The following is a 26655-nucleotide window of genomic DNA, read 5'->3' on the forward strand; positions in this document are numbered from 1 at the left end:
TAGACACAAATAATATTTGCATTATCCTTAGACTACCCTTGCAGAATTAGTCTAATTTGACAGCTAAATATTTTTTTAAACACGTTTCAACATATTGTGTTTAAAAAATATTTAGCAGGCAAATCAGACAAATTTTGCTTTAAATCCCAGTTCTTTACGGTTGCATTTATATGAAAGTATATCAGTGTATATATAGAACTGAATTAGGTTGTTAAAAAGGGTAAAAATTAAAATAAGAATAACCAAAAAGAGCTATTTAGGAACAAGCTGAGAAAAATATGTTCACATAATGTTTTACTTTTATTTATTTTATATACAATCATTAATTATTAGTGTCATGCAAACTCTAGCAAGGACTGTCACCAAAGCTGATTATATGGAGCTCGCCCTGATTTTGAGAGAAGCGGCTAGATCCGCATTCCCTCATGTGGTCGCTGACCCCTGTACATATGAGTTTAAAGCTATACAGGTGCATCTCAAAAAAATTGAATATCATGGAATAGTTCATTTTTTCCCGTAATTTATTTCAAAAAGTGAGGCTGTCATATATTCTAGATTCATTATACATAAAATTAAATATTTCAAGCCATTTTTGTTGAGGTGTTATGGAAGCCAGGTTGCTTTGATAGCGACCTTCTTCTATCTGCTATATTGTTGGGTCTGGTGTCTCATTTTCCTTTGACAGCACCCCATAAATTCTGTATGGGGTTCAGGTCAGGTCAGTTGACTGGCCAATCAGTCACACCATGATTAGCAAACCAGTTAAGTTTGCCACTATGGGCAGGTCCCAAGCCCTGCTAGAAAAGGAAATCAGGATCTCCATAAAGCATCTTCATAAAGCTTGTCAGCAGATGGAAGCATGAATTGCTCTCAAATCTCCTGGTAAACAGCTGCATTGACTGCATGGACTTGACCAAACACAGTCAGGGGCGGACTGGCAATCTGGACGTTCTGGAAAAGTCCATCCAATGGCTGTCGGCCTGGCTCAATGTTTCATCACCAGCTAAGTAGCTAGTGTCTAGCAATCCAAATAAATGGTTCACTTAGGCCTATCAGTAGGCTATGTCTATTCTATCATTGTCATTCATAAAATTAGCAACATTTGTGCCATTGCATTTTGAATATGCAGGATGCAAGAAGAATATGAGGGATGCAAAGAAGAATGGAAAGGCTACAGTGTCACCATGGCTGCCAACTCTCGCAACTGACAAAATATCTCACTACCTCATGCCACACATACCTTTTTTCACGTCAACCTTTCACCTTTGGTTTCTTCAAAGTAGCTCTAGCCTATATTTGATTTGACAACGAGATCTGTGCATAAATGCAGGTAAGCAGGCCTGTAGTCAGCTATAAGGTCACCAAAGTTTTTAAGAGCTAAAAATAAGATTAAAAACTAAATGCTCACCTGGACAAACAAAACGCAGTTGAAAACATCCATGTGGTAAGTGCATTCTTAATTCAGTTAGAATGGGTTACCAGTATCAGTGTCTGCTGTGTGTGTGTGTGTGTGTGTGTGTGTGTGTGTGTGTGTGTGTGTGCGTGATGGCAAAATCTGCCCCAAAACACACTTTTTGCATGCCATTGCTGTCTACCATTAACGTGGAACATGGGCTATAACTAAGTAAAGAAAGGGAAATGCACTTGCTTCTACAAACATGTTGGTACAAAATGTAGTTTCTGTATGCTACATGTTTTCTCCATTGTCAACATGAGTTAAGTATGTGGTGATGTTCATGGTTGGTATATGTTTTTCATTTAGTTAAGCAGTTAAATGTGGTAGGTCTGAATGGGGTAATTAAATGTTGATGTGAGGCAGACAGAAAATGGCCTAGTCTTTAATATTTCTGTCTGTCTCAAAGTGTATTAAGATGGTTTATTTAGCCACCAGAATTTGAATTTTTTTCAGTCCGACCTGATGATTTTAAGGGTCTAGGTCCGGGTGCGCTCATGTGTGCTATTCATGGGTTTCATCAGGTCCCTTTCCACAGGTGTATTAATCAAGCACCATGCAGTCTGCATTGATAATCAAGATGCTTGATTTTATACACCTGTGGAAAGGGACCCGATGAAACCCATGAATAGGTACCATGCACACCCACCATCTGTTCCAACCATGGAGGTATGGTTCCAACGCGCACCCCTAACAGAAAATAGTTCCAACGTCCCTGCCTCTAGCAGGCTGCACATGCATGTTTGGTGGTAATGGCGCTTAGATTTGTGATGCCTTTGCACAATACAGACATGTTGCTGCCTCATTATTGAATGATGAAGAAGGAGTCGCATTGTCTACTTGTGTAGATGTTTGCTTATGTTTATAGTTAGGTAACAATTACCACATATTTACAAGGAATAGCTCTGCTGGTTCCCTAATGGTAAGATATTTTGGTTGGCTGACCCACAGCAGTGCTAACTAATGCAATTTGTACATACATGCAAAGTTGGTCTATGAGTTGCTTTATATGTATGTGCAATGTCTTTTTGTCTTATAAAAAACAGATACTGATAGACCCCCATTTATATGGTGTCCATGTTTGTTTAGGCTACTTGAATGAAGGCACAAGGCAAAATAATGATCCTTAATGAATAATGCAATATTTTTGATATTGTGAGACTATATCATGATAGACAGCTAATGTGTGTGTGTGTGTGTGTGAATGGTAGTGGGCCTTTTTTCAACCACAATCCATCCCTGAACTCAGTGGACCAACACCAGCAGATGACATGGCACCCTAAATCATCACTGTAATGACTGAAAGGCAAAAATTATTTTCACCTGAAAAGAGGACTTCGGACCACTGAGCAATGATCCAGTTCTTTTCATCTTTAGCCCAGCTAAGATGCTGCTAATGTTGTCTCTGGTTCAAGAGTAGCTTGGCACTAGGAATGCAACTTATAGCCATTAATGGCTTATGATGCACTGACTGCAGCCTGACTTTTTCAATTTTTCCCTTCTAGTCTACTTTCCATTAATATGCTTTGATACTGCACTTTGTGAACAACCTACCTTTTCAGCAATGCCCTGCTGTGGCTTGACCCCTTGGGATGTCAATGGGCCCGAGTTTGGCAGCGATATAGGTAGCTACGTCAAGGTGGAGACTCTGAAATGGGAAAGACCTCTCAGAATAAAATAACTTTTATTAATTAACTTCAGTCTGACTCTGCCCACTTTGTGCGTCTGACTTCGCATTGGCCACAGTTCGCATGCACTGTCAGAAAAATACGCTGTCAAACTCACACCCAATAGATAACTTCTGGACAACTGTCAAGTCAGCAGTCTTTCCCATGATTGTAGTTCTGTTTACTGAACCAGGCTGAGAGATAAAAGTATCAGGAAACTGACATTTCTGTAACCTCTTTATTGTATTTTGAGATAGGCTACTGATTTTTGATTTTAATGAGCTGTAAGTCGTAATCAAAGATTAAAACAAAGACATGGCTTTCATTTTTTAACAAAATAATGGGAAAAAGTCATTTTTCAACAATATTGTAATTTTTTTTAGATGTACCAGTAGTAACTGAACTATAACCATAGCCTACTATAGACCCTTTCAAGAGAGTTCCATTATCAGCATCATAGTTGGCCCCACAAGACTGCCGTTTTAACATTCCATATGTTATCTTAATGCAGAGGAAGTAGATTGGGGCCCAAATAGAATGTTCAAGCATTGTTTTTGTTTTTATTGTTAAAAGGGTCCATACATTATATCTATGTTTCTTACCCAACCACTTTTTAAATCTAATCATCTTTAATCCTTTAATTGTTAGAAGAACGTTTTTAAGGTATAAAAAAAAACAAATACCATAGAATGGTATATGGCAAATGGACTTCAATAGGCCTGAATAAAAGACCTGAAAAATTAATATAGTGACCATGTGAAAAGAGAGAATTATACATTTGTGCTTTCACATTTTCTGATCATTGAGTCTAACTGAAATAAAAGAAGTCTGATAGGAAATTTGTGGGCGTCATCTTCTGAGGGAGCGACAAGGCCCAGTGAGAAAAGAGATGCCACATGCCACATCACAGCATTCCTTCGTCACTGTCACCATGCCCCTAGTCAATAGAACACATTCACCTTTTCAAATGTTTAACCCCCTTTTCAAACGAAAGTAAAATGCAAATAAATAACAGCTTTTGATGACATATAATCATGATTCATGTTAACCTATATATATGCATATATTTGCAAAAAGAACATAGAAAATCAAATGAATTTGATGCACAGCTAAAAGAAAGTTGGGGAAAACATTATTGGATGGCTATGATCTTCGGGGTTTCAGATGGCACTGCATTACAATCAGACCCTAATTCTGTAATGAAAATCATTGCATGGGTGCAGGAAATCTTTTGGTTAACCATTGTACATTACATTACATTTGGCTGACGCTTTTTTAGCCAACGCGACTTACAACATGGTAAAAAGTTTTTAAAGCAATTGTCAACAATTTTAGGACAATTTAAAAAACGGTACAGTACAGTAAGAATAAGTGCATCAGTGAGTGCTGTTTTTAACAATTACGTGTCAGATTAAGACGGCTGGTGAGTGCTAGGATCAGCAAGACTTGTAAGTGCTATGAGAGGAGATGTTCTCTAAAGAGCTGGGTCTATGATTGTCTATGAACACAGTTCCCTCCATATTTAAACATGATCCAATTCAGAAATGCCAGAAATGCCACTCTAATCTTAGCTCATTTGAAATGGAAAACTGTTGTTAGACCAGTCAAAATAGTTCCTTGGGGCTAAAAAGGAGAGACTCTCTAACTTGTCATCAGTGCACAGACCAAATCCAGCATTTATGTATGGGGGGTATATTACTATATGGCCTGGGCAGCTTGCACATCTAGAAAGGCACAGTAGTAAACATGCCCCTCACAACTTTTTTTGAAAGGTGTTACTGACATGATGATGTCAAGATGAACATATAGCCTATTTTTCAAAAGACGATAACATTTCTGTTTTTAACAGTTGATGTGTTGTGTACAACTAAGCCTATTCTTAAACACATTTTGGGTTGAGCCTATTATTTGCAAATAATAGGAGTTTGTTTTGTATTTTATACAGTGTCCCAAGTTTTTGGAAATGGACTTGTATAAATTAGCTCATGCATGAACTTTCAGAAATGAAAGAAAAGCATGGAACGATTTGAATCTTGCCTTTTAATAGGCTAGCGGGCGCATAACTTGCCTAATGACTAATATGTTGGAGTAGGCCAGTGTTTCTCAAACTTTTTTTCTGGGGACCCACTTTTTAAAAATGACAGACTATCGCGACCCAACTCGTGACTGTGGTAGTTAACAAACTAGATCAGTGGTTCTCAAACTTTTTCTTTCATTCCCCACTTTGATCAAGGGGGCATTCTCGAGCCCCACCTGTCCCTCATCGCTCTAAGAAAGTGGTAGGTCTAGCTTAAAATTGTCAAATTTATTGAAATAATGACAAGTTCTAAATATATCCTCTTCAACAGAGTTAAAATCAGCTGGTGCTGCAGATATAATAATAAATAAATACATAATAACACACATATTTCTGTTTTCCAGCAACATATTAGGAAGCATAGGCCATTTTACAGCATTGTACAATATATTCAATGAAAACATGCTGCATTAAATGGATCCACAATCCAGTCATACTGAGCACTGCTGGTTGGGAAATATTTTTGAAATAAACTTTGCAGGGATGTGATGTAGGCCTACTGTTTAATACATGGGATCACAAGAGTGGCTCCCGAATCAGACGTTTCAGCGATTTCGCTCACAAATCTCAAAGGCCTGCGTACAGCCTTTTGGTCTACCATCTCTTCGCAAAGTGCGGAAAATAGACGCGCTTTTAAGGGCCGGGTTTTGATGAAATTCACCACTCTCACAACAACGTTCAAAATCTCATGTAGGTCGGGACTAACTAAGCTGCCTTGACACGAGCGCTTCCCTATGAATAACACAGTGCGTCCATTGCGCATCGGGTGCTACCTGGGCCCAGGCTACAGATAAAAAATAAATAAAAAAAACTCCTGTTTTTCACGTCAGTTCGCGCCCCACCTGGCATGTCTCCGTGACCCAGTTTGAGAAACGCTGGAGTAGGCTATATGAATAAAATGCTGAATAGTGTAACAGGTGATACATCATTTCTTGTAAGAACTTCTACATTGATGTTTCATGTAAAAATTACTCTTGCACTTGGCCTTTTCTTTGGTGGAAATGCCACCCTGCAGCGAAACGGTGATTCCATGTGTGCACGAGAGACTGTGTGTGTGTGTGTGTGTACGGTACAGAGGTGTTAGCAATGCCCTCTGTCACTCCCCGCACATATCCCAGCGGCGCTGACACCCCGATTGCGAACCTGCTTGGAAACAAACTGCGGCAGCTCGGATTTCTTCGGACGATCGATGGCGGGTGCAGCCTCGCAAGGGGCGATGGTGTTTGGTTGCGCGAGGAAAGCAGAGAATTGACGCATGACAGATCGCTATCAAAATCACACTTCCCCTCTTATCGCACCACCGTGCCCGATTGCCTTTTGAATTAAATATACCCTCTTCCTGCCTCTGATCACTCCCTCTGAGATTCTGTGCCAAAAGTTCTTATTTTTGCCTGCTTTCATATGTCCCTTTACTGATGAGGAATGAAATGAAAAGGACGATTGCTAATCCTGCTTTATGCCAACACAGAGTAAGCAAATATGAGATTACTAACAACAAAGGCTTGTGTTTTGTATTTTACCAGTAGGATTAAGGAACCGGTTTCTTGAAAGCTCAAATAGCACTGGTTCAAATTTACAACAGGGAGGGTGAGATGACATTAAGTTATGCCACATTTCACAGACCAACTCTGACCAGCAGTAAGCAAACCAATCAGATACAACTCTGCAGAAAACTGATGGAAGTTGGAGAGGACGGTGATCTCTGAATGTGAGCTCACACACAGACCTTGCATGTAGTTCCTCTGGCCCAGCCTGCTTCACCTGGTACATATCACCATTTGTTCTCTCTCCTTCACTTTCATACATGAATATGCTTGTTGGAGGCAGGAAGAGCTGTACTTCTCAATCTTGAGGGGGAGCAAGAAATGGGGGGGGCATTGCAATGATCCACTTCATTAAAACAAAGTTCTTCAGTTAAATCTTCAGCGTAATGTTGGAGGCAAGAAGACATCTCGGTATGGCCAAGCATAAAAGCATAACCAGGCTCCCCTGCACCACCTGATGAAGCAGGCATGAGGAATAAAATGCAGAAATAATTTGATCTATGATTAAAAAAAAAAAAAAAACAATATTCAGGGAGTGAGTGAATGTGTGTGTGTTTATGTATAGGAGAACAGAGGGTGTGAAGTGACAGTCAGCACATCTGGTCTCATCAATAATGCAGGGCCCTTTAAACGGCAGTTTGTCACAGATTGAGCACCGCCGGCTGAAATCAACACTGACACCCTAGCCTACGCCAGGGGAAACAGCCTGTAGAACTTAGGCAGGGAGGGAGGGAGGAAGGGAGTGAAAGGGTACCCGTAAAAATGACAAGTGAACATGGTTCTGCTCAACTACTTTATAAAGGGATACTAAGAGGAAGAGAACGTAACCAATTCTTAGAAAAAAAAGCAGTCACGTCTATCGTCACAATGTTTATTTTATAAAAGTAGTAAACTAAAGTTGCTTCAAAGAAGAATCCACACGGACAAAAACAAAAATCAAGAAATTCACTCCATTAATCAAATAAGTCAAAAGACACAATGATTCTCGAGACTGGTTGGTCGGACCAGTTGTCCACACCAAGACTTGCATTCGTTTGGCCAAACTGGCATGTTACTCTGACAGTCTATTTGCCTGTGATGAGGGGGTTCCTTAGCACGACGATAACAGAATCACCTCTCAGGAACATTTTGGAGATGTAGCGATCCTTATTGACCGGCTTTGACTTCTTCTTTCCTTTTCCGCTCTTAGGCACCTCTGTCCACATCTCCTTTACATTCTCCAGGACCATATTACAATGCCTGTCCAAACATGAGCAGAAATCACTTTGTGTTACCAGGGTATTATTATTGTGAAATATAAGCCATGTTTACATGGGCATTTTTTCTGTCATTCTGATTTAACTATTCCGAAAGAAAAACAATTGTGCCATCTATTTACATAAGGTACATTCTATTCCGACCAAATGCTTAAAAGCGCTCTACGATCTTTGATCGGAATAGCTACAGCACTTTCACTGGAGAAGCTGCAGCAGCCTGATTGACCGTATAAATGGCTGTTCAATCGGAGTAAAAACAGAACAAGAAAGGAACACACGAATCTGCAGTTTTATTCTGATCAAGGTATTTATATATGTCATTTTTATTCCGATTGAGCCATTTTTCTGATTCTAATCAGATTAAGTGTCCATGTAAACCAGTGTTTCTCAAAGTGTGGTCTGGGGACCACTGGTGGTCTGCAAGCTATCCCAAGTGGTCCGCGAACAGTCGTGGTAAATATACTTTTATAATAGCCTACACATGTGAACAACTAAAGATTATCCATAGTAGAACACCAGCCTATAACATCAAAGATTTACTTACATCTCTATGATGAAAGCATATTTCACTTTAAAAACTTTCACTGAATGTACTGTATTTCACAAGGATGTACAGGCCTGACACTGAGATTTTGATTTTTTTAGTAATGATCATACCTGTCGAAAGCCTTAACTCGTCCAAGAAGTTTCTTGTTGTTTCTGCAATTTATGAGGACTTGGGTGTTGTTCTTCACTGACTGTGTAAGCACAGACAAGGGTCCAGTGTTGAATTCCTCCTCCTCGCGTTTCTGGAGCTCCTCTGGAGTCATCTCCGACTTTGGCTTGTTCAACAGACTCCTGTGCAATACGAAATGCGACATAGACACAGTGGTTAAAGTAACGTCAGAGAGGGTTGAAGTGGTTATAGAAGTCTTGTGTAAACATATCAAGTGTTCATCTGTTGCAACGAGTCTAAACAGTTTATCAACCCTAGCCTAACCTAGGGTTTAACCAATGTACACGATACCGTTACTTATGTCTTAGTACCATACTGAACGCCACTTCAACTTCATGGTTATGTAGGCCAGCTACAACTTAACCATTTGTTTAACGAGTAACGCTGATGGGCAACACCGTAAACTAGCTGAACAATCTCCAGTAACACTGACTAGCAGGCAATCACGCTGTTGAAACAGCAATAACAAAGACCATAACGAATTCATGAATACCACAGCGACGCAACTACAGTATGCGATTCTGTTTTGAAACCCACATGTTCATGATATCGTTGAGGCATAACCTAATATGGGACTGGTAGAATAATGTTCATCGTTAGCTTGCTAAATGCTAACTTAGCTGCACTCGCCAGTCAACACGTTTCATCTTCACTACTGCTACATAGTGAATAGCTGTTTAACAAAGTCACGTATAAAACTTACATTGTGTTGTTACTGTCTTCAGTGACTGAAAAATAACACAACTTCACGTTCCTTTTAGCGACTTCTGAATTTCTGTCGATTGCACACCTTCACGTTCATTCAACGCACTGAGCACCGTGTAGCAAAGAATACTTCCGGGTTAACATTTGCGCCAAACAAATCTTTCCGGGTTGCGACCAACTTGAAAAAATAAACAAATAAACATCGAATTATAGCCTATTAATGCGTGCCTATTTCGTGAGCCAGCTGAGAGCCACCGAGGGAACATTTTTCATATCAGAATAATGATAAGTAGCCTACTTCCAAAAATCAATCAAGGCCATGCATGAATTGTCAGAAACTTAAGTTTGCAGTTTCTGAATATTGTTGGTAGGCCTAGCCTATGTCCATGTGTGTAAGTAGCCTAAGTCCATGTAGTGTTAAAAAGTTTTGTGTTTAGGATCCGAATGGCCTGAGGAAGAAGACTCCTCCAGTCTTTCTGACTTTGCTATATGTGGATGCATCTACCTAATCTCAGCAGGCTGAACAGTCCATTGTAAGGTTGTAAAATTTATTTTTTTATTTTTTTATTTTTTTTAAAGGGGAACTATGCAGTTTTAGCTTAATTTATCGTAACTTATCTTAATTTATCGTAACTTATCTGACTTTTTTTGGGTTGAATGGTGGCCATCTCGCTTCCCCTTATTGTCTGTGAGCAGAAAAAAACAGCCTTGCAACTTTGGTCTGGCAACTCATCAAGCCGGCAGCCTCAGAGTCAGAAAGTCTTGCGGTCTCGCGATGTAACAAATTGCTTTACGGCACTACATAGACGCCAGACATCAGCTAGATGAAGGTAGCGATGGGGTTTCTCAGACATTCGTCATGGCAGAGCCGGCGAAAAGAAGCAGAAAGCGAGTAAACTGTTAGGAGGAACAGGGAAAGAGGAAACGGCAGACTGACCGAAGGAGGAGTGTCGTAAATACTCTGAAGCTGTAGGGGGGAGCTCTGTAGAGAAAACTGAGCAAAAATCGAGATAACAGCGAAGAAATGGCCAAAACTGCATAGCGTGCCTTTAATATGCAGGGTTCCCACGGGTCCTTGAAATCCTTGAAAGTTTGTGAATCTGAAAAAAATAATTCAAGGCCCTTGAAAGTTTTTGAAGAGACATAAATAAATGGAGGTCCTTGAAAGTCCTTGAATTTCTTTTGAGGGAAAAAAATCCATACAATTCCGCTTATTAACATGTACACGGCCAGCGTGATTTCTGCGTGTTTCCCGCTGTAGTGTTTGTTGCCCAAATATTTAATTTAACATTCTGATAAATAAACCGACAGGTTCATGGTAACGAGTTTAACTTGTTTAGGACAAGTTTATTTCAGTTCAGTTTTATGCAAAATACAAACATGAAAAATAGAATAGGCCTGTCATATGACCAAAAATAAAAGAAAACTGTGACAAGGTATCCTTGGTCTGTTGAGGTAACATGATTTAACCATGCCCGCGCTTGAAATTTATCAACACATTACAGTAGGTCTTTGAATTTAAGGATATTGAAAGGTCCTTGAATTTGATCTTAACCAAGGTGTGGGAACCCTGAATATGGTTTTGGCCCTTATTCACACTCTTTTAGTGTAAATGTCTTGCAGGGCAGGGAGAGGCACTCTAATGGGACGTTCATCAGAACATCCCACTCTCTGCAGGGCAATGCAATCCCAAACTGTACAATTTAAATACCAGGTGATGACGCTTGATGATACCTGTTAGAACACACTCCATAGCTGAAGACTAGAAGGCCTTCAAGATATATGTTGGCACCTTGAATTTCTGCAGCTGACGAAGGAAGTATAGTCTTTGTATTTCTTAGAGTGTGGATGTTGACAGTCCACGTGAGGTGAGGTCCTCGGTGTTTGTTTCCATGGTGTTGAATTATCAAACTGATTTTGCCTGGCTATTAAATTATCTATATTACATAAGACTTGCCCATTAACTCATTACTAACTTACTACTTGGGCAGGACTCCTAAAAAATGCATATGCCTGATATTTGTGACTTGATATTTGTGACCTTCCAGAATAAAATATCTTTATTCTGATTTAAAAAAAACGTTACAACAAAAAGTATTTGATTTATCTGACCCGATATTAAAAGAATACTATTTCAAAATGGGGGTGGGGAGGGGCTTATGGTGGTCGCCCAGGGCGTCATACAAGGTAGGACCGCCACTGAATGCATGCTTCTCACAGATACTCCAAAGGATCTATGAGATGATGCCAGCACGGCCATCAATATTATGATGTGGTGGGACAGCTCAACAAAATGGGCTCTAGATTGATTAAGCAAAGCTGTGTACTTGTGGCTAAAGTTTACTCAGTTAGGATTTTTATAATTAAAAAGTATTCTCAATAATGCAATTAATCTCTCTGCAACCAAACCCTGATTCTAACCTATATCTCATATAACCACACTCCATTGGTCCCAAGACATTTGATTAAAGTACAGAGCACAATGACTTCAGTAACATGCAAGATGGTTTCTACACTTCCTTCCAGAGTAGTGGATACTGACACATTAGGGTAAAGAGAAAGCCCAAGCCTAAGCCTAAACAGGTAGCTCTTTGTTATGCACTCGGTGTGTTGGGGAATGGGAGAGGCGGTCAGACAAGTGAGGGGCAAAGCGTGTGTGTCAGAGAGACAAAGATGTGTATCTGTGTGCTGCTTAAGACTCCAGGGATTGGCTTACTGGCGAGCGCCAGGCAGGCGCCCGAGAGAGTGCCGCCTCGCCCGTGTGATTTCACAGGGTGGCGGTTTCTGCCGAGGATAATCGCGCCCACCGTGCGCTGGCTCGGGAGGGGAACACGAATTTTGGAATGACTTTACAAAGCTGAGGAGGACTGTCAGGCTGAAATGAAAGATCCCCTCCTCCTCTCCGGATTAGACCAGTGATACAGCACAAGTTGGACCCCTTTCAAACGACTCCTTTTCTTTTACAGACGCTGCCCTTTTGAATGCCTATGAACATTCCCCCCAGGGATGGAAAATAGACATGGAAAGCTGAGCATGATTGTAACCACTATATGCAGTATGCACCAATACCTTGCAGCTAGGCATGTGCATGTGTGTGTATGTGTGTGGTCTGGCTACAGGGCCTTAGAGCACAACTGTCAGCCTCAGGACCTCTGTGAAGCGGCACATGTTAAACTTCGGAGTCAATAGCTTTGATTTATCTTTCTTCCTTGGGTTATAAAGTCTGGGGGGTGAGTGACAGAGGTGTGGGTTATTCACATTATCTGTCAGAGACGGGATGTTATTTATTACATAAATTAACAGAAAACTATTATATGCCGCCGCTGCATGGCAGAATGAGTTTTTTAACTCTTCCTTTACTTTTCCAAGCTTCTTATCTTGTGCACTGACTAACAGTGTAATCCAAGTGCTCAGAACAGGTTTTGTGACACTCTGCAGTTTACCAGAAGCATTGGATACTTGATGTTTGATATACGTGTTCTGACCACATTCTGCAAAAGACAAGATTATGCCCTAATAGAGTAATCTTTTGTTTCAGTGAGACACGGCTCCAGAATCCTGTTCCAATGTCCTCAAAGAGACACTTGCACATCTGTGTTCTTTCTTCTTGGTGTTGATGTCTTACAAGAGCCCAGCAGAAGGTGAGGGAAAGTTCAGTAAGCAGTGATGTCATGTGTGACTGTAACAGTATAGGCAGATCAATGAGATCACTCACCAACAGACACATACCATCTTTTGCATAGTCTTGGTTCAGCCCCTCCATAGGGAAACTTTTATTGACTGTTTACTTCAAGTAACCAGATTTCAAAATGGAAAAGGTAGACAATTGTTATTACTTTGGCCAAATGGTGTTTGTGTGGTTGAATTGTGTAAGTGATATTTGATGCAAGTGAAACCAGTTAGAGAAGGGTTGTTATGGGTGTTTTAGAGCTTCTTTAAAAATGCATTTCTGAGAGCTCATGTTCACTGAAGTGCGAGATTGAGCCTAAGAAAACATTGAACAGGATAACATGCCGAGGTGTCACATGCACACTGTTTGTCCTACTTAGTAAGTAAACAGATGAATAGATCGCTCTCATGCTGTAGAAATAGAAATCATTAATGGCCATTGCCATCATTTTTGAATTGTACGATACTAATTTGGCAGGTATCATTTACTTGGTTAGTAATAGAGTTTCCATTTGGGGATCTGGTGGTGAAAGTCTGCCTTTCTGTCTGATCCCACTGGAGTATACTGTACTCTACTGCATTACCTCCATGATTGTACTCTGGGGACGGTCACAGAAATGACATATCAGTGTCATGACTGCGGACAATTAATTGCTTCGTACATCACATTAACCTATAATTGTTCATGTAGCAATTGGTGGGAATATGTGTGAAGGACTGCAAGAGGGAAAGGGGGAGTGAGAGAGAGAGAGAAAGAGAGGAGAGAGAGAGCACCACCAGCTGCATGCCCTGTGGACTCTTTTGAGTCTGGACTCGTCATATCAGATATCTCTTCATCATCTCTAATATTTATCACGTCAAAAATGGAAAGACATGTCAGGGAAATTATGTTATCTAATTTCAACTCAAAACATGTCACTAACATTTAAAAACACCCTATAGATTTCCTACAGAAATGTGCCTTGAACTTGTTTTTTTTATTGTCATAATGAATTCTTCATGAGGAAAAAATAAGCAAAGTGAAATATGAAAACCTAAACACAAGCAAGAAGAAAAAAAGAATCAGAAAAACTAAATCAGAAATAAACAAAATCAGATCCTCCCTGATGTAGTTTTCAGCAAAGTTTTCCCTGAAAAATGTAATGTGAGCGGTTGCCGAGTTATGAAAACATATTTTATATAACATGATTTTCCTCAAAATTTGTTTCATGTCATTTTTGTCAGACATTCATTGTTGCTATATACACGTATACCTCTACATTAACATATATTTTTCATGAGTTATTTAACATTTACTTTGGTTAAATTAATGTATATATAACTTTTGATCCCCTGAGGGAAATTTGGTCTCTGCATTTACCCTAATCTGTGAATTAGTGAAACACACTCAGCACACAGTGAACACACAGTGAGGTGAAGCACGCACTAATCCCAGCGCAGTGAGCTGCCTGCAACAACGGCGGTGCTCGGGGAGCAGTGAGGGGTTAGGTGCCTTGCTCAAGGGCACTTCAGCCGTGCCTACTGGTCGGGGTTCGAACCAGCAACCCTCCGGTTACAAGTCCGAAGCGCTAACCAGTAGGCTACGGCTGCGACCTTTGAAATGTTTTGCATTTCATTCATCCTACTGGAATACAAGCCAGGTTCAGCACAATAAACTCCATGTTTTTCCAGAGCACTTTATTGTGGTGTCACCTTATAACAATTTTTTTGCACAATACTCTGAATGAGGTTCATTGGGTTACGCAACGTTTTAGTCAATGCCCAATTGCAGAACACTGTACATCTGGCCATTACTGCATAATTAATACTTTAATGACCAATTGGGTATTTGAAACATGTCTCTCATAGTATTTACATAGTTTTATACAGTCCATGAACATAATCAAAGATGTTGAAGATACACAGGCTCTCCATTAACAAGCAGGTATAGGCTAAGATTATGATGCATGCAAACCTATCTCCTGAAAATTTGTGGAATGCATGCACACACACACACACACACACACACACACACACACACACACACACACACACACACACACACACACACTGATTTTCTCCATAACACTGAGTGAGAGTAAGCTGCCAGGTCTTACTCTCAACAGTCACTGCATCATAGCATCCTGTTTAATAATGAATTGTGCTTAGATGATAATACCACACATTAAATATTTCAGTTCCATAAAATGACCTTTTTTAAAACACAGAATTTTTAAAAACGTATTATGGTATTGTCACTTTCCAAGGCAGTAAAATTACCATGTTGGATTATAAAGTGTATTAGGTGATGACAACATTTCACTGCATGTTGAGAGAGGAGCTGAAAGGAGAAAAATAGTTGGGAAGCTCTGAGCAAAAGCCACTTATGTAATCAGAGGAACTCCTTCCAGACAGAAAAGGCCCGACTGGTGATGGTTTAGGTTGTGAGTGGTCATCTTGAGACCAAGACGTAAAATCGGCCAGGTTTGGAACCTGATGCGAATAAAAGTAACTGGTTTGACCAGAGAGCAGGTTAAAAGAGCATGGTAGCGGCAATGAACAAGGCAAGGAAGACGACGCGAAGGAAGCAGTTGCAGTCATTTGGTGATGTCGGTGTTGTTCTCCCCCTATTCCAAAGCAAGTGTTCTCTTGGGTGGCTGGCAACTGCCTGTCCGAGCTGGGGGGTACAGCCGAAGTTAAGTGCGAGCTGTGAGAGAGCAACGAGGCTGCGTAGTTACTCTGAGATGACCCTAGAAAAGACGTCGAACATGGGTGTGAGTGTGCAGAGTGTTGCAGGGCCAGGAGAGGAGGCACTGGCCAGTAGAAGGATCCCGTGAATGCCAGACCTGCAGCAGAGGCGGACGCCATTCGAGGTCCTCTCTTCATGGCCAGTTTTGCTTTGGACGCAGCCGTTGAACGCCGTCGGAGCTTCCCCGTCGTGCCACCGATGAATACGTCCTCACTGGATGGGTCCAGCATCCAGTAGTTGCCTTTTCCCGGGTCATCATAGTGGCGCGGCACTTTTACGAAGCACTTGTTGAGGCTCAGGTTGTGCCGAATGGAGTTTTGCCACCCTTGCCTATTGTCCCTGTAGTACGGGAAATTGTCCATGATAAATTCATAAATACCATTGAGTGTAAGCCGCCTTCCCGGGCTTTGCCGAATAGCCATCATGATCAAAGCATTATAACTGAAAGGGGGTTTCTCAGGTTTACCATTCTTCCCTCTGTCTCCTTCTCTTTCTGTTTTCACCTCAACTCTGTCAACCGATTTATTCACCCCCTTTCTTTTCTTATCACTGGGTAACAATTTATCAACACGCATTGAGCTGCAGCGTGCCTTACAGTTTTTCTTGTCATCCTTGAAAGTATATTTCCCATCTCGAATAAGTGCACATCTCGTTTTCTGATCCGTGAAAAACTGTTCTCGGGACAGAGTCTTGATATCTCCAGAGCGCGACGTATCCACGAGGGGACCACGCTCATTCATCAGCATCTCGCTTTGAAATAACAAACTGCTGATGCTGAAAGACGACTTGTGGAGGAGTTTCATTGGCGTTTTCAGTTCGTTCATGGTCAGAATCACTCACTTGTTCATTGGTGGAAGTCGTTTTATGGAGTGGTCCAGAAGGATGTTGTTGGAGAGAGTCGCGCGTCCGTGCTTAAAGTTGAGAACGAACGAAACTCCTCATAAGCGCGAGGACTCATCCAATGACAGTAAATGACTATACAGCGCTGTCAATCTCTGTGACAGATCAATGAACTCCGGGGCCCAATTATAACACTTCCGAGGAGCGTGAAACTCTAGCTCACCTGCGCTTTGCCCAAGGGAACGCCTCCCTGGCTCTGCCCTTCCCTTCTGTTTACACAACAGTTTGGCGAAGTGCCCGTCAAAGATGAACGGTTAGAGATGTGTGTGAAGGTGCAAAGTAGTACACCAAAGTACACAGTCGAGAAGGTGAGTAGGTAAACAAACCAAGCCAATGCCATGTGCTAAGTTGACCTGATCTAAACTCAGACATATATGCCTAGAGGCACTTACTTTTCTTTACTGAATTTGACGGGCAAGGCGGCGTTTTATGCACAAAGCGCAGCGCAATGTTTAACTTTTACCGTTTCCCTATATGTTCTCAGTTTGATACGGATGGTGCTATGTTCCTAATACCTAAGACGTTGCAGGTGTTTACTTGCTGGGAATGTATATCCACGCATGGCTTACAGTGTTGAAATATAAGGGTACACATTTCACAAATCAGTCATACAGGTTTTACTGGTTGTGTTGTTGTGCACAACCACGATATCCTTCATTAATGAATAATGGAAACAAGCAGGTTTCAGATTCACTTCAGTCTAATTATTTACATTTATTAATGCATGAAAATTCCATATTAAAATACATTTTAAAATAATGACAATATAATAATAAAAACAACGTCAAAACATTTAGCTAACGTTTAAAGTGTTTGGAAATAAATACACATTATAAACATTTACATGTAGGCCTACAAACATTTACCCCCCACCCATTGACAAATCGCACAATTTAGAGGTTGGCGTTCTTAGAAAACAGATCATGTGTCGGCAATGCATAAATAAAATATGTCAGTATAATGGTCTTCAAACAGATACAAATGGTAGCTGTTCTTTATGTATTATCAAATGTGCAGAGCTAACAAAAGTTACTCACCACATCGACTTGATGGAAACACTGAACAATGCAGTGTTTCAACCCGCCACCACTCACCCACAGTCTTGTCAATGAAAATATTTAGATAAACAAACATTAGAGAATGTCCGTAGACTTATTCCCTATCAGACCCGAGGCGTTGTATTTCAGAATAAAGTTTATTTCCGGGACACTCGGTACTCGCCAAGTCCCTGTGCCCCAAAATGGTGTAATTGGAGATCAAGAAGCCCTGTAACACCCCATCCTGTAGCAGGCGTTTGACGGATGACAAAGCTGCAGAAGTAGGAACATCATCTGAAAAGAGAGAGCAAACTTCATGTTGTCATGATCAGGAGGAGAGCCCGATGGCAAAATAAACAAATCATTGCAACGGCAGTCTTTGGGTTAGGTTCAGGCAATGGGGCTGCATGGGGAGAAATTATTTGCTAATTAATTGTTGTTGTGATAATGTCCTATTTCGCCATAATTTACATAAGGGGTTAATACAGCCTAATGGCAAATATTTGCTTTTAACCCATCAGACATTTGTAATCTTGGTGACGTCGCAATTATCGGGGTTTCTATAATATTCTAAATGGGATAGGCTACAATATAAAATCGGACTCATTTTCATTTATTTTTTTCTTACCGTTAAAATTGCCCATGAACGCGATCCCAACAGAGTCCAGGTTATGTCCTTTGCTGTGCGCCCCAACGATGCCCCATCCGCGTCCCTCATATAGCATCCCATTTTGCCCGACTAAGAAGCTGCAAAAGTTCCACAAAAGCAACTTTTAGTAGGCTAATACATTTCGTTACAATTAAAGCAAGACGAGTCAGGGATTCGATGAAGAAAAAGTAGGCTACTAGGCTACGACCTAACCTGTAACCGATGTCATCAAAGTCTCTATCCCTCACGTGCATCTTCTGTATACGGATTACTTGTTCCATACAATCCTGTGCAGTAGCACAATTCCGGATTGCCGTGTGGTGGATGACCACTCTCTTGGCAGGTTCACTCATTTCTTTTTTTCTCCGGGGGTCCATGGCTCCCCAGTCAGATCGAGAGGTTATATTCACTGCAGGAAGGAAACTGCAATTTTATTTACGTCCTCTGTATGAGTTTACCTATAACTGCAAGACCAAGGTCTACTTAGATCTAGCTATAATCTTACCTTCCTGCCTTTCGAACGGACAGTATCCAGATCGTCTTGTATCTTCTTTGTCCATGTTTACATGCAACATCGCCTCTCCAAATGTGTTTTAATCGTTTGGTAAATAAGCCACCATCTCGTCACTAGGCATTGCAGTCACGCGATTACGGAACAAGGGTTTACTCAATGCTCATATACGGACTATCTCTCCGCGTACTTTCCCATGTCACACCATACCACTGATCGCACGGACGGAAAACTGTGCGTTGCACAATAAAAGTGAAACAATATAGCAGCAAAAGACTTCACTATATTTAGGACAATTTTGTACTCCCATATACACAAACACGGAAGTATTTTTTTTTTTAAAAGAAGACTCACACCCATTATGGTGGTGACCAGTCGATGCTTGTTTGGATTCATTAAGTGATGAGAAATCAAATGAATCACATACATCTCAAAACAAGAATTTGTTTGCATATATTGATCCACATAAAAGGCCTATTTATATCATGAGCATTGTTGGGAAGAAACATAATACCCTTAATCATAAAGCACATCACAAACAAAAAATAATCAACATATTCACAACATTTGAAAAAAAAAAAAAAAAAAAAAATGAAAATGAGAGCAAAACAGTTTTTTCCATTTGGATTTAATTTCTGTTTGTAAAAAAAGGCTAAAAAATACCTACAACAAATATGGACAAAGCCTGGGCTGCTGCTGACATCAGAGAATTTTCTAGCGATAGTAAAAAAGAAAAATCCACCCTGATACAAGCTGGAATAAACAGTTCTTCACAAGCGGCTGATTCAGGCGCAACAGTTCTCACACTTTTTGGACAGTATGACAAAAGTCCTGTTAAGTCACTGATGTCGGCAGGGTGAGAGATCGAAATGCCAAATGTGGCAGTAGCAGTGGAACTTCCTCTTCCCTTTTTCATTCTGTCCAGCGATGTCCACAGTGGGGGGCCGTGCACACGTAGTACAGACGCATGGCATCCTGAGATAAAGATTTAGCATGTTACACTCTGGAAATGTCCAAGACAGTATGCACTATACACCCAGAAATACACCATCGTGCCCATGTCATCCTTTTTAGCATTAATAACTAGCTTCTATGCCAGTAACGTCAATATTACCAAGATTTTAAAAAAGGAATAAAATATTAGACTATTTTAAATATATGATTATACAAAGCCCCTGAAAATGCAATCTATAGGAAAAAAACAACACATATAGACATTATATGTATGTGTTGCATTTTTTGCTGTTGAGAAATAGAATATATTTCTTTCTCCAAAGTGACAAAAATAGGTGGGAGGCCTCACAATTTCCAATACATATGCTATTTCACACATTAAGTTATTTTGTACACATTGTATGCATTCAAAGCCAGAAAAAGAACATTATGTGAACAACATGTGAAATCTTGTTGCAGTGTTTCTGGACTGGAGTGGGCAGTAGTATGTGTTGGTGCCTGCATCAATGGCTTACATGTTGTCTGGTTATTTTGCTAATCGAATCAATCAACGGCAACCAAAGTTAAGCAATGGCTTCTTAGAAGCAAGGGAACCTATCATGGGAGTGGAGGGAGGGTGGATCCAGGACACCAGACACCTTCTGGGGGTGTTCAGGGTCTAATTCAACAAGACGGCCAAGAAAAATGGTGCCCGCTTGAAAACCCCAGCTAAATGCTCATGAAGGTTTCTCTGATGATGATATTTTTTGTTCCCCTGCTTTGGTTCTTTCTCTGGGCAATTAGGCTACTAAATTTGCTTAGAGCCCGCATCAACGGTGCATAAGCACTTGCTTGTGAAGCGTACTTGTTGTGCATGAAGGCTGCTTTGTTGGTGATTTTTTGTGTTTGCAGCTTTGGTTGTTGATTAGTCACTGTGGGAAATCCCTTATACAGTCCTTGCCTGTCCCTCATTTAATCTCCACTTTTAACCCCATAATTATTAACTCTCCAATATGATACTCATCACTCAGTCCTTATAATAATAATAGTGACAATTAACTTTTATTTATATATCTACCTATACCATGATATATGCATAGGTCCCATCTGTTATCTCCTGAATTTAAGAGTTGTGTAAGGAAGTGACAGTGATCTTTACCTCAGCCTTCATGCTGTGTGACTGGAAGAACACTGCCTCCTTGTGGCCACATCTGAAAACACAAGGAAATTATTAAACACAAGCCCAGGGGGGTATTCCAGAAAGGAGGTTTAACAAACACTGAGATAAAACTTAACCTCTGGGTTGTCTGAACCCGTGGCGACTAAACCTGAGCTGTCGGTTCCAAAACACCGGTTTCTAATTAGTTCAATCAACCCCGTGTTAGTTATCCAAGAGTTGTGCGCGTTCATGGCAAATCTTATAAAGAGAGTCAAAACCATGAGTGAAAACAGAGCAGCAATTTCTCCTCGAGGCTTACGAGGAGGAGAAAACTGTAATAACAAAAAAGAGCAATACTTGAGCGTCTGCCAAGGAACGAGATCTTGCTTGACAGAGAATAACCCAACTGACAGTGTAAATGCGTAAGTTTAGGATAGCCTATTAATGTCAAATGCACAATATATTAAATAATTCAGTGGACATTACGTATTGACTGCTTTGAATGATGCTTTCTTAAACTAGCCTATTGTCACAGATTGAGTGGGTCATAGACTCCTTGTGCAGCCCAAATGTCATTTCTATTTTGCGGGTTCTGCTGTGGGCCAAGTTAAACCTTTTTGCGCTCCAGCATAGGAATCAGGTTAAGCTGCATTCAGGGTAGGTTACCCATCAAGTTCTCCTGTAATTGCACATGTTGCACAAGTTAGAGCCTATACATTAATTAGCCTGTAGTGGATCTGATAATATTCCCATAATGTATAGGCCTAACGCACCCTGTTGAAATGTGTTGCCCAAATTAGATTTCCGGTAGATCCTGGCATCGTGTAGCCCAGTGGTTCTCAAACTGGGGGTAAGGACCCCCAAGGGGGTCGCCAAAAATATTGGAGGGGTCGCATCCAAAAATAGAAGTGGCCTATACATTAGACCTACTTGTACATGTATGCGGTGGAAACCTATTGACATAATTTGCCTCGTTTATGGATGACGCTTTAATGGGCACTTGCATTCCATCCATGGAGGCGATGATGTTAGGAAAGCATGGAATAGTGTGTGTGTGGTGTCTGGTGAGCCACGGACAATTGTCCACCATGGTGTAGGCTACATTAATGATTTATTTTATTCTATACTACTCTAATTGATCCACGATAACGTTAGAAATGTATGGATGAAGACTGTTTTTTAAGTATATTAAGGATTCCACTGAAAAACGGTAGCGCTCTCGCAAAAACTCGTTTGGAAAAGAAAGGACATCATGTTGTGGTCTTATCACCCTCTCACGGTGAATAGCACGGATGATTTGTGCTTCTATGTCAATCGGACCTTCCTCAAAAGGTGTGACAAGTGTCAAAACAGTGGCTGGTGCACTTAAATAACCGACATAACCTGAACAAAACCTACCCCCTACCAGTTTATATTCAGAGCCTATGTTACCATAGTGACTTACATAGCCTGATCGTTTTGGAACTGAAATCCCAGGTTAACCGCTTACTCTAGGTTAACATACCCAGTTAAGCCAGTACACCTGCTTTCTGGAATACCTCCCAGTTTTGCATGAGAGCATCTCACATGTTTAGGAGGAAATTCAGACCTGCCTTAAATGGCAAAAGCAGAAAACCACCACCATGAACAGGGGAAATTCCAAATGCTGATCTGCTTTAGCGTTTAGTCAAATGCACCAAGGCATAAAAGGGTGCAATACTTTTCTTCAGAGTAACCCTTTGTACTGGGTACTACAAAGGGTCAATGAGAGCACATCACTGGAGAGACTGTGATGGTGGCAGACGAGGAGATGGTCACTCACTTGGGACATGGGTGGTCCTCTGTCCGAGGCAGTGTTGGATCCTGGGATACATCTGCAATGATCTGCGTCAACTCACTGAAAAGTAGACACAAGAAAACATTCAATCCCTTAGATCAGCCATCACCAAATGGCGGACCGCGGTCCGAGTCTGGACCGTGACGTGATCCTATCCGGACCCAGACCATAATAGCCTAATTTAGATTTTCACGTAAGATGTCAAAGCTGCACTAAATGTTTTGTTGGTTAGGATAACAGCATTTACTTCAGGAGCTTCAGGAACCATCATTTCACTTGCTGCTACTCAGCCAGTGAAATCTGTGAATTCTGATAAAGTCGAGTCAGTGAGTAAAGTAGCCTACTATGGAGAAGAGACTGATAGCTTGAAACGAGCGAGGAGAGGAGACGGGACGAGAAACAATCAGATGGATATCTAAGTTAACGATAAGTAAGTTATTTTCAAATTATCGATTGCTCAAAGAGGAGAAAGCTAGACAGCAAGAACAGAGCTTTATATAACGATATGGGGGCAATACCACGCAAAACTGTCACGTCCGTAACGCACGTAACTAAATATGGATGTGACAGTTTTGCGCGGAATTGCCCTGGACCTCTTCTATATATTCTGAGACAGGCGATTTTAAGCGCCAATTTAAAGCACCTCTACTAGACAAAGCATATATTTTGAGCAAGCATAGGGTAGGCTAGGCCCATTCAACAGTGAACTGAGACCACAGAATATTTTACGATTTAAGAAGGCAATATGATTGATCCACCACAATCTAGTTAAGCCTACATGCATTCACTGCCCAACAACGTGATATTCCTGGGTATCCAGGATTTCGGTTCAACATAAAAAAAAAAAAAAAAAAAAAAAAAAAATTAAACTTGCTGATTAATGGGTTCAAGGAACCAGCTGTGGAATATCCATCCTTGTCTCAGCTCAAATTTTATTTTAAGTTCACGTTAAGATCTTAAAAATAGCCACGGATACACGGATAGTTTTTCTCCCCAATTAGGCTACTCTTATCTTGCCTTATTTCTCCTCATTTCGAATGTTGCCTTTTAGGCTACTTATTTTATTTCACATTAAACATTAGGCCTAGGCCTACAATCTTCTATTTCTTGAATTTCCCCTTGGGGATCAATAAAGTATCTATCTATCTATCTATCTATCTACAACTAGGCTCCATCCATCCATCCATCCTAATATACATACATACATACATACATATACATAGCCTAAACACGCACGTTAAACATTATGATGCTCCGGACCTTTGCTTGAGGAAATTTTCCGTAACTGGACCTCGCTGAAGATTAATTGAATACCCCTGCCTTAGATGTTACACGAGTAAGTCTGCTTACAACATTGTAAAAAGGTCACAGTGACACTGTAAGGGGAAGTGGGCGTTTTCATTACTTTTATGACCAAATGAATACATTGTTATTGCTCCCTCAGACTAACTAAATTGCTGGCATTGACTGACTACATGAGCACACACTTACTCAACCTCGTGGGTGATCTTGTTGACGTAAATGCAGCTATTGTCTGCCTCCTGCTGGTAATCACAGTTCCTGCACTGAGGACATGAATGACAGAAGACATTTTCAGTGCACAACATAACACGCTCAGGTATTACAGTCAAGAACTCTAGTTATTGTATAAAACCCTCAACACACATGTCCTTCTGTACAGAACACAGAATATATCCCTCAACATTTGGGATTAATTGAGACAGATCAGATCTTAACACTGACACTGGAATGATGAATGGACTAAACACACATACACATAATGTACAGGACTTGGCTTGCTGTTACCATCATGGTGTCACAAGTTCTCAATACCTTGTTGACTACCGGATATTTAATTCACAAGTGTTTGTGTGTGTGCGGGCTGTGTGTTAATATTACATGCACAATTTGCTTGTCCAAGTCTTTATTCGAGCATCTAAACTAGCCTACATTGTTTTCTTTCTTAAATGCCTCTTCAAAAAGGAGGCAATGAATAGTTTACTAAATGCATGTTTAACATGCTAAAACAAAAGTCAGGTATTTTAAATAGAGGCTGCACATTGATATAGGCTGGTGTCTAACACCCAAAAACCTGTGGTACGTATCAGTAACAACAAAGTAGGTGTCAGGTGACTTACTGCATATAACAGGATGCGATTCTCCTTGTCCTCTTTTGGATATAACATGTTATTGCTGTAAAACAAACAAACATACAACAAAAACACAGGTCATATGATCAGATGTTTGAAGCTAAATGCGTAAGACCTAGAGTTCAGTAGTAGGGTACAGTAGCAAGACTAGCCTACATCCTGTACTTGTCTCTCCAGCAAACATTTCATGGCATCGTCTGAAGGTCTTGTCTGCTGTGTGTGGCTTCCACTTTGCAGACAAGCCATCATCGGTAGAAATACAATTTAAAAGTTAATTTACAGACCACCGGCATTCTGACTCTCCTTTACCTATATTGAAACATTTTAGAACGACTGGAAAACACAAATAAAAGTCTAGGTAACGTTAAGTAGGAGGCAAGGCAAGTAGCAGTTTACAACGCATATGCTTGAGTATCCTTACCATTCCTGACAGAAACGAATACCGACAAACCCCGGTTCATACGTGCCACCTTCTAGATCCATTTTTATAGAATACTTCAGACAGCTACCCAGATAACGTCAGTAGTATTCTATTTATTGAAGTTATCTTTCTGAAAGATAAACACTGGAGTCCCACAGCCTTCTTGCCTGCTACTTTCAACCATAGATTTGAACAAAGCATGCGCAGTATCATTTGAATAGCTTGTACAGAACGATTGGTTTGGTGGAGTGGCGCCCCCATGATGTGGAGGACGAAATAGCATCGTTCACTTTTATTCCCTCTAATTAGCAGCAAACACAAACTCATTACTCATACAGTACTCTCCAGAATTATTGGCACCTCTGCTAAAGTTGACTAAAAACTGGTATGAAAAATAATCTGTTGGTGATTTATTGTAATCTCACAATTTAAAAAAAAGGAAAAATCCAATTTTAAAGGGAAGCACATTTATTTTGAGAAGAAGGAAAATCTCATGAAGAAATAAATATTTTTAACTAAAACATGGTGCTCACAATTATTGGCACCCCTGAAAAATCTTATATACAAAACCTAACAGAAGCATTTTCCTATCTAATTTCAATTTATTTAGGTTAATCAGAGTGTCTGTGAACTTTCAGAAGTAGTTAATGACTTTCTTTTTCACTAAGGTATGAAAATAAAGTGACACAGAGGCTAAATCCTTTAGTCATTTTTCAACATAAGAAAGACAAAAGAATACACTAAATTTAAATAAAAAGAAAGTGTGTTGACATTTGTAAGTCAGGGAATGTCCTGTTGAAAATGCCTATATTTACAATTAAAACTAGCCTGGGTGTTCCCATGCTGCCTTGCGCGCGATTTGATTCACGCTGCTAAGGCAGCCTGGAGACCATGGAGCAAATTTTCGCCTGAGATAGGGAACCAATCACAGAACAGGTGGGAAAGCATTTGACGCATTTGATAGACATCCGTGGCACCCAATAAACGGATCTGGGCATTTTTTTTCAAATACGAGAAAATGAACGTTTGGTTCCCAGACCACGTCTCATTGAGAAGTGGTGGCGCTAGCCAGGCTAAATTAAAACAATGATTAAATGGTTCTAATCAACTGGAAATGTGACAAACATGCTTGGACAAAGACCCAAGGTTATCTTGCCCCCACGTACAGTATGGAGGATGGTAAGATAGGCAACAAATTCAATAAGAACCACTATTGGAGAGTTACAGACAAAGGTGTCATATTGGGGTCACTAAGTCCCCCAAAA

The 26655-nt window shown here is 40.5% G+C and overlaps 4 protein-coding genes across 4 annotated transcripts; all 4 read right to left on the reverse strand.

The window, feature by feature from the left end:
- Positions 1 to 7598: 7598 nt before the first annotated feature.
- On the reverse strand, positions 7599 to 9572 carry snrpd2 (small nuclear ribonucleoprotein D2 polypeptide). The gene is made up of 3 exons (XM_048264768.1): positions 9416 to 9572; positions 8655 to 8834; positions 7599 to 7980 (listed from the first exon to the last, which is right to left on the reverse strand). Coding segments are annotated over exons 1-3 (357 nt in total). The 5' UTR covers positions 9418 to 9572; the 3' UTR covers positions 7599 to 7805.
- A 5751-nt stretch (positions 9573 to 15323) lies between these two features.
- Positions 15324 to 16815, reverse strand: foxg1c (forkhead box G1c). Its single transcript, XM_048264764.1, has one exon. The coding sequence runs from the start codon at positions 16636 to 16638 to the stop codon at positions 15385 to 15387; it is 1254 nt and encodes a 417-aa protein (XP_048120721.1). The 5' UTR covers positions 16639 to 16815; the 3' UTR covers positions 15324 to 15384.
- A 683-nt stretch (positions 16816 to 17498) lies between these two features.
- On the reverse strand, positions 17499 to 19382 carry pglyrp5 (peptidoglycan recognition protein 5). Its single transcript, XM_048264766.1, has 4 exons — positions 18906 to 19382; positions 18614 to 18809; positions 18380 to 18498; positions 17499 to 18045 (listed from the first exon to the last, which is right to left on the reverse strand). Exons 1-4 carry the CDS (start codon positions 18973 to 18975, stop codon positions 17867 to 17869), a joined length of 564 nt encoding a protein of 187 aa, XP_048120723.1. The 5' UTR covers positions 18976 to 19382; the 3' UTR covers positions 17499 to 17866.
- Positions 19383 to 19520: 138 nt separating this feature from the next.
- On the reverse strand, positions 19521 to 25575 carry polr2i (RNA polymerase II subunit I). Its single transcript, XM_048264767.1, has 6 exons — positions 25391 to 25575; positions 24958 to 25012; positions 24311 to 24384; positions 22805 to 22879; positions 21004 to 21055; positions 19521 to 19886 (listed from the first exon to the last, which is right to left on the reverse strand). Exons 1-6 carry the CDS (start codon positions 25450 to 25452, stop codon positions 19824 to 19826), a joined length of 381 nt encoding a protein of 126 aa, XP_048120724.1. The 5' UTR covers positions 25453 to 25575; the 3' UTR covers positions 19521 to 19823.
- Between the last annotated feature and the right edge of the window lie 1080 nt (positions 25576 to 26655).

Source organism: Alosa alosa, chromosome 15 (genome assembly GCF_017589495.1).
Source record: "Alosa alosa isolate M-15738 ecotype Scorff River chromosome 15, AALO_Geno_1.1, whole genome shotgun sequence".
NCBI classification, from domain to species: domain Eukaryota; kingdom Metazoa; phylum Chordata; class Actinopteri; order Clupeiformes; family Clupeidae; genus Alosa; species Alosa alosa.

Bases quoted from the DNA above. Each gene is read 5' to 3' on its own strand.
- snrpd2 (XM_048264768.1), bottom strand. The intron at 7,981-8,654 runs GTATGATCATTA...ATGTTTGGACAG, and splicing joins CGAGTTAAGGCTTTCGACAG to GCATTGTAATATGGTCCTGG.
- foxg1c (XM_048264764.1), bottom strand. From the start codon at position 16,638: ATGAACGAACTGAAAACGCCAATGAAACTCCTCCACAAGTCGTCTTTC.
- pglyrp5 (XM_048264766.1), bottom strand. From the start codon at position 18,975: ATGTTGCATGTAAACATGGACAAAGAAGATACAAGACGATCTGGATAC. The intron at 18,499-18,613 runs GTTAGGTCGTAG...GAACTTTTGCAG, and splicing joins TTTGATGACATCGGTTACAG to CTTCTTAGTCGGGCAAAATG. The intron at 18,046-18,379 runs GTAAGAAAAAAA...CTCTCTTTTCAG, and splicing joins GTTCATGGGCAATTTTAACG to ATGATGTTCCTACTTCTGCA.
- polr2i (XM_048264767.1), bottom strand. From the start codon at position 25,452: ATGGATCTAGAAGGTGGCACGTATGAACCGGGGTTTGTCGGTATTCGT. The intron at 22,880-24,310 runs GTAAGTGTGTGC...TCTACTTTTCAG, and splicing joins AAGATCACCCACGAGGTTGA to TGAGTTGACGCAGATCATTG. The intron at 19,887-21,003 runs GTAAAGATCACT...TCTTTATCTCAG, and splicing joins CACACAGCATGAAGGCTGAG to GATGCCATGCGTCTGTACTA.